General features: G+C 46.2%; 1 protein-coding gene across 1 annotated transcript in view; it reads left to right on the top strand.

Annotated features, from left to right (window-relative positions):
* LOC129711335 (transducin-like enhancer protein 4) overlaps window positions 1-12,879 on the top strand; it is a 196,676-nt gene that overhangs the window by 78,207 nt on the left and 105,590 nt on the right. Inside the window, exon 5 of the mRNA XM_055658924.1 lies at window positions 6,957-7,019. Coding sequence (XP_055514899.1) covers window positions 6,957-7,019 — 63 coding nt within the window. The remainder of the gene's footprint in view (window positions 1-6,956; window positions 7,020-12,879) is intronic.

The raw sequence follows: 12,879 nt of genomic DNA, 5'->3' as shown, positions 1-12,879 counted from the left end.
CACCGCTGTGGTAGACTCTATCCTTTCTCCTTGGCTCGGGGGCAGTTAAGGTTTGATAATAATGCTTGCATTGCCAGCAATTAAAAATAACACAAAAAAAACTTTTATAATAGGACGCCAGAAGTTCTGGAGACACAAGATGCTGCAGATACTGGAATTATGAACAAAAAAAAACCAGAGTGCTGGGTGAACTCAGCAGGTCAGGCAGCATCTGTGGGGGGAATGATCAGATGACATTTTGGGTCGCACATCATCGGTCCATTCCCTCCACAGATGCCGCCTGCCCAGCGGAGTTTCTCCTGCGCTTTGTTTATTGCACAAGACCCACTCTCCAAAACTGGTTGTAAAGAATAGACATGAGCACAACTGAGGAATGCTGACAGCACGTCTATGAGATGGAGCGTCGTTGGCGGGCGTGGAGAAGGGTCAGTTGTAGGAAGAGAGGGCAGAGAAGGAAGAGACAATTTGTGCCGAACGACCCAAAAAGCCAAACGCGGCGGTTGTTGAAAATCTACAAGAGTGAGAAATGCTCTAAATGCCTCGCCTTGTAAGAATACCGCAGCAAGGCCGGGGACTTGAAAGGTTAACTGTGTCTTTGTCTGCAGACACTGCCTAACCTGCAGAATACTTCCAGAGTCAGTGTGTTTATTGCATAGAATCACTTGGGACCCATCAAATGCCACAGAGCACTTGATGCATAAGTAATTCTGTGAGAAGTGCATTGGGTTGTGAAGTGAGACTAATGCAGAGACCGTATCAAGCACAGCAAGATGTCACCAGCAACAATGAAGTGAATGATCCATGAATCTGCTTTGACTGACATTGGCTGGGACTAGAGGGCCAGAGAGTGATACAGCGTGGAAACGGGCCCTTCGGCCCAACTTGCCCACACCGCCCAACATTTCCCAGCTCCACAAGTCCCACCTGCTTGCATTTGGCCCATATCCCTCCAAACCTGTACAATCCAATGCATGTACCTGTCTAACTGTTACTTAAATGTTGGGATAGTCCCACCCTCAACTATCTCCTCTAAGGGACCCTGGGTAAATCCTTTAGCCTTGAAATGTCGAAACAACGAACAGCAGATGCTGGTTTACTGCTGGTGTAATTCAGCTGGCCGGGCAACGTCTCTAGAGAACAGGGAGAGGTGGCATTCCAGGTTGGGACCCTTCTTCAGCCTGATAAAGAGCCCCGACCCAAAACATCACCTATCCATATTCTCCTGAGATAGACACAAAATGCTGGGGTAACTCAGCGGGTCAGACAGCATCTCTGGAGAAAAGCAATAGGTGGCGTTTCGGGTCGAGACCCTTTTTTGGACCCTCAGGGTTAAAACGTGGTCGTAGGGCTGGAGATCTGGAGGAATCACAGATGGAGAGCAGCGAGAGAGGATGATGCAGAACTCTTGTCGGAGAGGTTCGATCAAATACCTTGAGGAGGTTTCGCAGTGGAGCAGACAAACTGTGGGAAGAAACTGCAGGTGCTGGTTTACACCGAAGATAAACACAAAATGCTGGAGTAACTCAGCGGGCCAGGCAGCATCTTTTAGTTTAGTTTAGAAATATAGCACGGAAACTGGCCCTTCGGCCCACCAAGTGATTCCTGTAAACTAATACTATCCTACGCATTAGGGACAATTTACAATCCATATCAAAGCCAACTAACCTACAAACCTGTATGGAGTGTGGGAGGAAACCAGAGCACACGAGGAAAACTCACGCATTCACAGGGAGAAGGTACAAACTCTGTACTGACAGCACCCGTAGTCCTGTCACCGTCAGGCAGCAAATCTACCGCTGCGCCACTGTGCTGCCCATGTCTGGAGAAAAGGAATAGGTGAACTTTCGGGTTGAGACCCTTGAGGTTGAGACCCTTCTCCTGTAATGCAGCCTGACCTACTGAGCTACTCCAGCACTCCATGTCTTCCTGCAGCCCTGAATATCGGTGGATAGGACCGCTGTGCATCTTCTCATGAGAAAGATTCTTGTGAAGGACTGAAAATGGGCGATTTCCTGAATGACTGCTTGAATGGTTCCATAACGCTGTTATACTGCTGGCCACATTAACTTGCCACCGTGCCTCCACTGTGAATCCCACTCACCCCATGGGAACCTGAAGCATTGAATCATTGGCAAGCGTTTTTGAGAAAGCCTAATGGGCCTGTTCCACTTGCGCGACTTTTTGAGCGACTGCCGGCACCCGTCATGGGTCATTCCAGGTCGGCGAAAATTTTCAACATGTTGAAAATCCAGCGGCGACCAGAATCAGACATGTTGCTGGGTGTCGCCTGTAGGGTCGTGAGCAGTCTCCTCATTCACCCAAAGAAACGTAGCGTCTTTCTGATCGCAGCTGGATTTTCCACACGTTGAAAATTTTCAGTGACCTGCAAGAACTATGAGGGGTGCCGGCAGTCGCCGAAAAAGTCACGTCAGTGGGACAGGCCCGTAACTTTATCAATCATTGTTACTTTAAATTGATTGAATAGTCAAATATTGTTAAGAGTCAAAACTCTTAATTGTTATAGGTACTGGCAATGGAACAATTCTTGCTGCAGCTTTATAGGCACATGAACGCAATAACGCACAAATAGACATTGATCAATAATGCAGTAAATTAATAATTGATAATGCCCGTTAACGGACCATAATTGTGCAAAACCCAAAATTGCAGTGCATCCAAAACAATGTTAATGGAATTTCAGAGTTGCTGAGGTTGAAGTTCGTGTTGTGCAGCGTTCAAGAGCCCGCTAGTTGCTGGGAAGGAGCTGGTGTTGAACCTAGAGGTCACGGTTCTCAGGCTCCTGTACCTAACAGTAGCGAGATGAGAGCGTGGCCAGGGTGGCGCTAATTGGAATATCCAGGTCCCTTTTCCCCTTTCCTGCACGCAGAATAGTTGTTTAGTTTAGTTTAGAGATAAAGGCCCTTCGGCCCACCGAGTCCGCACCGACCAGCGATCCTCGCACATTAATACTATCCTACACACACCAGGGACAATTTACACTGATACCAATTAAATTAACCTACAAACTATACATCTTTGGATTGTGGGAGGAAATGGAAGATCTCGGCAGTAAAAACTCATGCGGTCACGGGGAGAACGTACAAACCCCGTAGTGGGAATCAAACCTGGGTCTTTGGCGCTGTAAGGCAACAACTCTACCGCTGCACCACCGTGCAGCCCAAATTTCCAAATTGTGATGTCTGCTGCAACATGTTTTCCGAGTGCCGTACTTTTAACCTTTTCCAGACCACTAGACTTCAGAGGGATCGCTCCTCATACGTCCCCAGTGGCGTTCCTTTTGAGAGTCTTCCAGTTTAATTTACTTGCTGTTTTACTGCCTGTGAAGCCCAAGGGCTCAAGCAGCCTCATTCCTTTGACATCGCACTTGGAAATAATTTATTTAATCGCGTGAAGCACTGGCAGGCTCGATGGTAGCTCTCTAATGGAAATGTTTATGATTTTAAACCAGCCCCTCCCTGTCTCTGCCCACATCGCATTATTTTCCTTGCTTATGGGGGTGGCGGGGAGGGGGGGAGGAGGTTGGGGTGAAGGGTTGTGGGGCCTGAGTTAGCAACAGCATGCCAGGTCCTGTAGATACCATTGCCATGACAACAGCCACGGGTCGTTCTAATTGTATTGATGTCTGTAAACAGCCGGATGTTAACATGAGACCTTTTCACAAGAAATGTTTTGTGGCCTCTTGTTTCCTGATTTGAGTGTGCTCCTTTCAGCCAAAGTTTGTGTGGAAGATGAGCTTTTCTTTCCTGACGCTACATGCGGTTTTGTTTCTAGTTTTGCCGCACTTGGCCTGGCTCTTGGACGTTGAGTTGCTCCCTGAGTTATATGCGGGTTGTTACCTTTGTGACCCAGCCGGTGAGCTCCGGAGGGCAGCCTCCTGGAAAGCCACAGATTGTTGGAATACCTCGGTAACAATGTCAACACAGCGGCCATTTTATATACAATAACTTGTCTAAGGGACGTGGCCATATAGAGGAGGCAGTTTAGAATCAGTCATTGTAGGGTCCATCTAACCTATAACACACGCTGGTTCTTCACTGCAAACGTTCTTTTCCCAAGGACGTTAGTAACTGTTAGACTTTTAGACTTTAGAGATACGGGGGGGGGGGGGGCGATACAGGCCCTTCGGTCCATCAAGTCCGTGCTGACCAGCGATCCCCTTGCACTCGCACTATCCTACACACTCGGGGCCATTTACAATTATACCGAAGCCAATTCACCGACTACCTGTATGTCTTTGGTACTATGGGCAAAAACTGGAGATCTCAGAGAAAACCCACGCAGGTCACAGGGAGAATGTACATCTCTGCACAGACAGCACCCGTAGTGAAGATCGAGCCTGAGTCTCTGGAGATGTAAGGCGGCAACTCTACCGCTGCCCCACCGTGCCACCCCAAGTATAGTGTACATAATGTGTCACATTCAATAGGCATGGTGTGTTTTCCATTGTTTATGTGTTAATAACCCTATTTATCTAACAAAGTACCCATTCATAATAAACCTTGTATTTGCCAGCATTCAGTTTGCTTCTTGATTGGTGTTGCAACAGCCGATCACAATGGAGATACTCGGTTGATAAAGTCGCAGTGATTGTTTGTCAGTGCAGAACGCAAAATTATTGGAATGCAGCTGACTGATTGGGGGGGGAGGAGGAGAGGAGAGTACACATGCAACGTTACTGTCGCGTGAGCTTCCCGGCTTGAAAACACATTCTAGTTCTGCACCCATGCATCGTGTGGAGTTTGCTTCTCCTTGCAACCAACTGATCTGCCTGCTTTCCCCACAGCCCTCTTTCCTTCCCACAGCGCAAAGATGTGCTGGTAGGTTAATTGGCCACAGTAACTTACAACTGCTGTAAGATGTCCCACATGTTATTCTCTCTGTATCTGTGTGTGTTTGTAGTGTGATCTGTCGGGCAGGAGATAATGGTGTGACTGCACAGCAAATATATATTATATCTGCTCGGTCCCAATGCATTTGTGAAGATACTATTGCCCTGCATCATTTTGATCACCGTGATCTCTTTTTATTTTCTATTCTCAGACAATTTGGATAAGTTTGAGGTATTGCATTTTTGGGAAGGTAAACCAGGGCAGGCCATTCACAGTAAACGGCAGGGCCCAGGGGAGTGTTGTAGAGAATAGGCAATAGGTGCAGGAGTAGGCCATTCGGCCCTTCGAGCCAGCACCGCCATTCAGTGTGATCATGGCTGATCATCCCCAATCAGTACCCCGTTCCTGCCTTCTCCTGATATCCCCTGACTCAGCTATCTTTAAGAGCCCTATCTAGCTCTCTCTTGAAAGCATCCAGAGAACCCGCCTCCACCGCCCTCTGAGGCAGGGAACTCCACAGACTCACAACACTCTGTGAGAAAAAGTGTTTCCTCGTTTCCGTTCTAAATGGCTTACCCCTTATTCTTAAACACAGTTCTCTGGAGGTGGTGTCACAGGTAGATTGGACGATGAGACAGGCTTTTAACACATTGACATTCATCAATCAGGGATCTGAGTACAGATTGAACAAAGTTGCGACGTTATGTTACATGTGTACAGGGTGTTGGTGAGGCTGCACTGGGATCTGCAGTGCAGCTTTCAGCTCAAATAGAGGGCATAGGTTTAAAGTAAGAGAGGAAAGACTTAATAGGGACCTGAGGAGCAACTTTCTTTATACAGAAGATAGCGGGTTTATGGAAAGAACGTCAAGAGTCAAGAGTGTTTTATTATCATATATCCCAGAGAGCAATGAAATTCATACTTACTGCAGCAATAACAGAATATGTAATCATAATAAATAATATAACAAAAACTCAGAAAAAATAAAGAACAAACAATAACTGTGCAATGATAATAATAATAGTCTATTGTAGTTATGAGGTTGTAGTGTTTAATAGCTTGATGGCTGTAGGGAAGAAGCTGTTCCTGAACCTGGGCGTTACAAAAGGTCACTTATCCGTGTTCTCCCGAGATGGTGTCTGATCGGCAGAGTTACCCTTGTGTCTTTTTTTTTCAAGTTAAACCAGGTCAGAAGTGGTTATCTGTCCAAAGTGGTTGAGGCAGATACAATACCGACATTTAAAAGATGTTTAGACAGGTACATGGGTCTAGGGACCAAACATCTGGCATGGACAGTTGGGCCCTGATTCTGTGCTGTTTGTAATTCAAATCTCTCCAACTCCCCACTAAAGCTCCTTCCCATGGTTGTTACTATGTGATGCCTCCTCTGTATGCTCTCCAACTTGATGTTGATGTTCAGTGGACATTGTCCTCAATCGCCCCAAAAATTGCCAGCTGTCCAAATTGACAACCACAATGGAAAAAGGCGGCCCAAAAGGTCACTTTCGTGGTGCATGGTGTCTGATCGGCAGCAGCACCCTTGTCTTTTTAGTGGATCTGCTGTTCTGTTCATCTGCAGTTCCTTGTTTTAGTTTTATTGCATGGTGCAAAGTCTATCGAAATAGCTGAAATTGACTTCCTGGGCTGAATTTCAAGCCTGTTTAGTGGATACAATTCTATGAATTAGTTTTGCTGGTGCATAGTTCTGGGCCAAAGCCCTGGTAAAATAACCTTTTGCAGGTGCATATGTCACACATAATATTGTTTAAGAAGGAACTGCAGATGCTGGAAAATCGAAGGTACACAAAAATGCTGGAGAAACTCAGCGGGTGCAGCAGCATCTATGGAGCGAATGAAATAGGCAACGTTTCGGCCCGAAACGTTGCCTATTTCCTTCGCTCCATAGATGCTGCTGCACCCGCTGAGTTTCTCCAGCATTTTTGTGTACCTATGCCACATAATAAGTTGACACACAATGAAGACCAATGTGACTGTGACGTGAGGTGCAAGGACTTGGTTAATCCACTTGTAAATGTATATGTACCACCATTGAATGATTAAACCACTGTGAAGTCACACTTGTCTTTTTTTTTTAATGTATTGCAGGCGGAAATCGTGAAGAGACTTAGCACAATATGTGCACAAATTATACCTTTCCTCTCCCAAGAGGTAAGACTGCTTTTCTTGTTACTAAGCAAAATAAAGTGATTTAAGAAAGGAATTGATTCCAGCTCGGTTCATGCAGCTTGTTCCAATTTCTAAATACGAGTGAGACCCTTGCCCTCGCTGGTATTTGTCCTTTGTTCAGCACACTTGTTTGACTACGCAGCGAAGCATAAAACCCAACTGAAAACAAGCGTTCCAAAAACATACATGCTTTAAGAAATCAATCAAAAAAAAAACTAACATTTTCAACGAGGATGCCCATTATTGAAATGGCTGATTGCTGATTGGTACCAGAAACTCCATTTCTGTTAAGTACTTGTAGTAAATAATGTCTCTCTTTTCCAGTGGCATTAACCTGCACAGAGTCTCTTTCACTGACAAGCTTGTACATGCACAGGTCATCACTTGTTGACCATTACTGACTGCAATTCTGCTCCTCCCTTTACCTGCCATTGACTTGCCACAGCCCACATCCCATCGCTTCTTTCATCCTTCATTACTGACTAGTCCTTACAGTGCCTTGACCTGTTTCAGTAACCAGCATCTATCCTGTGATAGATTATTCCCTTATCATGTATCTGTACGCTGCAAATGGCTTGATTGTGGTCATATAATGTCTTTCCGCTGACTGGTTCGCACGCAACAAAAGCTTTTCACTGTACCTCGGTACACGTGACAATAAAATGGACTGAACTGAAGACCAATTTCACTGACTGCTATGGCCCTGAGCAGTCCGTCTCTCGCTGTCTCCCTGCCATTGACTCGATCTACACCTCGCGTTGCCTTGTGGAAAGCAGCCAACGTAATCAAGGACCTTTCCCAGCTCGGTCCTTCTCCTTCCCACTCCGCACCAACAGACTCAGAAGCAGATTCTTCCTCTCTGTTATCAGACTTTTGCATGGCCCTTCCATAAGCTCAGACACAGTCCCAATTCTCCAACCTTCCTTTTTGCGGACATTGGACCTTTTCTCTGGAAGTGGGGATAGTTGAGACGGGGACTGTGATGGCATTTTGGGGGACACTTGGACAGGTGCATGGATGGGGGAGTGGTATGGAGGCACATGGGCCAGGCACCGACAAATGGGACTAGTATGTGCAATTTGGGCCGAAGGGCCTGTTTCCGTGCTATGCGACTCTGACTCATTAACTGTCATGCTGCTGTGCTGGGAAACTATATTCCGCATCGTGGTATATTTCTTTTAGCTCTACCTGTTGTACTTGCGTTTGGCTTGATTGTATCACATTGTCTTTCCACTGACTGGTTAGCACGCAAGCTTTTCACTGTACCTTGGTGCGCGTGACAATAAACTAAAGGGCCTGTCCCACTTGGGCGTCATTTCCGCGTCACGCAGATGGCGCACATTTGAACGTCCCAAAGTCCTGAGGCGCCGCGCGCGACTGCGCATCACTGCCTATGTCACCACGCACCATGCGCGCATAATGTGCACGATGTGATGCGTAAATGATGTTGCGTAAATTACGCGCAAATGACACCCAAGTGGGACAGGCCTTTAAACTAACTAAACAAAACTATTCATATACAATATTATCTGATTTGAACGTATAGCGCACAGACAAACCATTTTCACTGTAACACGAACATTAACAATAATAAACCTAAACCTTCATCCTATTGTAAGGACCGTCATTTGTCCCCATACTGCTCTCGACTAACTTTAAAAAAAATCTGTTCTTCAAATTCAACCAATGTAATAGATTGGCCCTAGGTAAGACAAACGCTAACTATTTGTCCATAGCCTAATATGCAACTTTCAAGGTACTTAGTAGTTTAGTTTTAGAGATACTGTGTGGAAATTGGCCCTTCGGCCCATCGAGTCCACACCAACCAATGATCACCCGCACACTAGTTCTATCCTACACACTTGGGGCAGTTTACAGAATCCAATTAACTTTCAAACCTGCACGCCTTTGTAATGTGGAGGGAAACCGGAGCACCCAGACAAAAACCACGCAGTCACAGGGAGAACGTGCAAACCCCACACAGATAGCACCCATAGTCAGGATCGAACCCGAGCCTCTAAAGCTGTAAGGCAACAACTCTAGCGCTGCACCACTGTGCACTTTGTTGAGATAGGATACTACGATCTACTCAGCAGTTCAAGCAGCATCTGTGAAGTGAGAGACAGAATTAATATTTTGGTTTAATAATCCCTCTGCTTCGTTATCAGAATAAAAATACTCATGAAATGAGGATAGACAATATTGAGTCTGAGAAGATATATTTATACCCTTTTTAGCCCGATGAAGGGTCCTGACCTGAAACGTTATCCTTTATCTCCAGAGATGCTGCCTAACTAACCCAGCGCTTTGAGTCTATCTTTGGTATAAAGCAGCATCTGCAGTTCCTTGTTTCTACATAGAGTCCGTGAAGACGGATTATTGACTTGCAATGCCGCCCTGTATCTCTCAACATTTATGCTCACTGCTTGCTGAGTATTAACATTTTCTGACTGTTAGTTTGAAATTCTTTTAGCATTGTATCCTGGGCATGTGCCGGCTATTTCCCCAGGCTAGTTCTGCTGTCAGTTGTCCATTCAGTGACAGCAACTGAGGCTGGATTGTAACAATCCTAGTGTTGTTGTGTTTCTGGCATTGACAAACGCAATGGGCGTGGGCAATCACCATGACACAACGGTGCAGCTAGTAGAGCCACTGCTTCACAGCATCAGAGGGCGGCGCAGTGGCGCAGCGGTAGAGTTGCTGCTTTACAGCACTAGAGACACGGGTTTGACCCTGACTGCCAGTGTTGTCTGCACGGAGTTTGCACGTTCTCCCTGTGACCACGTGGGTTTTCTCTGGGTGCTCTCGTTTCCTCCCGCACTCCAAAGACGTGCAGGTTTGTAGGTGAACTGGCTTCTGTAAATTGCCCCCAGTGTACAGGTTGATCGCTGGTTGGCTCGGACTCGGTGGGCCGAAGGGCTAGTTACCTCATTGTAAAAGTCTTTTAAAAAAACTGGGTTCAATTCTGACTTCTGGAGTTTGCATGTTCTCCCTTTGACTGCATGGATTTCTTCCTGCCTCTAGTTTCCCCCCCACAACCCAAAGACGGTGGGTTTGTAGATTAATTGGCCTCTGAGAAATTGCCCCTCTTGTTTTGGGAGAAAATGGGATAACATAGAATTAGTGGGAACAGGTGACAATGGTTGGCATGTCTCGATGGGCCGAAGGGGCTGTTGCTAAGATCAAGCTAAAAATAAAAATACTAAACACACAGCAATGTGTCCCACTGTGTTCCCCTTAACAGGGAGACTGATAACATCAAACCCCCGAGGCACCAGAAAGTGTTATCGCTAATATGTTGGCTAGGTATGAAGCAAAGCTTAGTTTGGAGATACAGCATGGAAACAGGCCCTTTGACCCACTGTCCTACCCCCATTCACATTAGTTCTGTGATATTCCACTTTCGCATCCACTCCTTACGCACCAGGGGTAATTTACAGAGGCCTCTAGTTACAGGTTATCCCACTTTCCCACTCACTTCCGACACACTACAGAGGCCAATTAACCTAAAACCCACACGTCCTTGGGATGTGTGAGGAAACTGGAGCACCCGGAGGAAACCCGCATCGTCACAGGGAAAATGTGCAAACTTCACACACACACACACACACACACCACACACACACACACACACACACACACACACACACACACACACACACACACACACACACACACACACACACACACACACACACACACACACACACACACACAGGATCACACACACCACACCACTCACACACACACAGGTTGACAGCTGTACCACAACCCTAATCAAAGGTTAACTTTGCTCTGAGTCAGAAGGTTTGTAGATTTGATTCCCTTCATACACATGCACGTTAAAATGATGCAGACTCTGTGAAATACTGATGGAGTGCTGCTGTATTCCCAGAACTGTAGTCTTTTGGATGATGCATTCAAGTATTGACAGCATCAAAGATCTTTTTCAAGGACGAGCGAGGGATTTCTCCAGGATTGGTGTTTGTGAAAGCTTGCAGTGAGCATGTTGACAATTCATTGACTGTAAATCCCTTTGGGATTTCCTGAAGTCTTAATAGGCTATAAATAAATATACTCTTTTTTTCAAAGACTCAGACTGATTGCAAAATCAACTACACACGCCTTCCTAAGTTCTGCTCTCCTAAGCAACCCATCACTACAATTCTCATGCAAGCTTAATGCTTCTAAGTCCCATCGTAAGATCCACAAGTTGGTAAATAAAAGCAACAGAGGCTGAGAAAGGATAAACTGGATCCTAACAGGTTGTTCCCTAATGCAGTGTGGCTTTCTTTACGACTTTATTTGAAAGGACACCTGGGGGAGGATTTTCAAGCCTAATGCAAAGACATTCTAAATATGGATACACAAAAGACTGCAGATGCAGAAATCTTGAGGGGGAAAAAAATGACGTGATTGATTTACATTCCCATCTCGATCTGTCTAGTCTAATCCTGGCCTCCATTGCTTAAGTGAGGCCACACTTCAAAGTAGAAGACCAGCAACTCGTATTCTGCGCGGATGACTTCGAACCCAATCGCATGAACATTGAATTCTCCAATATCAGGCAAACCACCTTCCCTAGCTGCCCTCTCATCTCCCCAGTTGGTCTAATCCTCTCCCCATCCCCCCCCCCTGTTCCTTTTCCTTGCTTCTCTCCCTTATCACCCACCTCTACCCCATCCGATCACCCTTCTACCCACAATTGGGATGATCAGCCATGATCACATTGAATGGCAGTGCTGGCTCGAAGGGCCAAATGGCCTAGTCCTGCACCTATTGTCTATGATTCCTCCCTCAGCTTCTACATTCCAATCTTCCGGCCTCTTTATCAGAACCTACCACCTGCAGCCCTTTTGGTTTCTCTCCATCTAGAAGCTTCCCGACCGGAAACGTCACCTATCCATGTTCTCCGGAGATGCTGCCGGGCCTCCAGCACTTTGTGTCTTCTATTGCATCCAAAGTTTGTCACTATCTATCTTCACCCTTGTTTCCCCATCCCCCACCTGGCTCATCTGTAAATCAACCCCTCTTTACCTAGCTACGCCTATAACTTGCCAACTCTTGCCCCCCCCCCACCCCCGTTCCCCCCCGCTTCTTCCAACTAGCTTTCTCCTCTCCACAGTCTTGAAGTTCATTAGTGATAGGAGCAGATGTAGGCCATTTGGCCCATCAAGTCTACTCCAACATTCAATCATGGCTGATCTACCTTTCCCTCTCAATCCGATGTACCTGCCTTCTCGCCATAACCCTTGTTAATTAAGAATCTGTCGATCTCCGCCTTAAGTATCCAATCAGGGCCTCCACAGCCATCTGTGGCAATGAATTCCACTGATTCACTAAACTCTGAATAAAGAAATTCCTGCTCCTCCTTTCTAAATGTACATCCTTTAATTCTCAGACTGCACCCTCTGGTCCTAGACTCTCCCAGTGGTGGAAACATCCTCTCCGCATCCACTCTGCCCATGCCTTTCACCATTTCACAATATTTTGAGGACATGTCAGGTGCTATATCAGAGCTAGAATCAATTCCTTCCATTTCTTCCTTCCAAACATTTATTTTTCCTCTGTCCTCCATTACGCTGCCGACGCCTTTCACTATTCGGTAAGTTTCAATGAGGTCCTGACCCACAGACACTGCCTGACCCGCTGTGTTCCTCCTGCATTTTGAGTCCCAAGAAGGGTCCCGACGCGAAACGTCACCCATTCCTTCTCTCCAGAAATGCCGCCTGTCCCGCTGAGTTACTCCACCTTTTTGTGTCTATCTTCAGTTTGAAGATCCATCTGGAACCCCTCGGCATAAATGTATTTTTTTAAAACAATGCTTCATTCTGCCTGAAAC

Source organism: Leucoraja erinacea, chromosome 29 (genome assembly GCF_028641065.1).
Source record: "Leucoraja erinacea ecotype New England chromosome 29, Leri_hhj_1, whole genome shotgun sequence".
Lineage (NCBI taxonomy): Eukaryota > Metazoa > Chordata > Chondrichthyes > Rajiformes > Rajidae > Leucoraja > Leucoraja erinaceus.
This window is presented reverse-complemented; position numbering and strand designations above follow the sequence as displayed.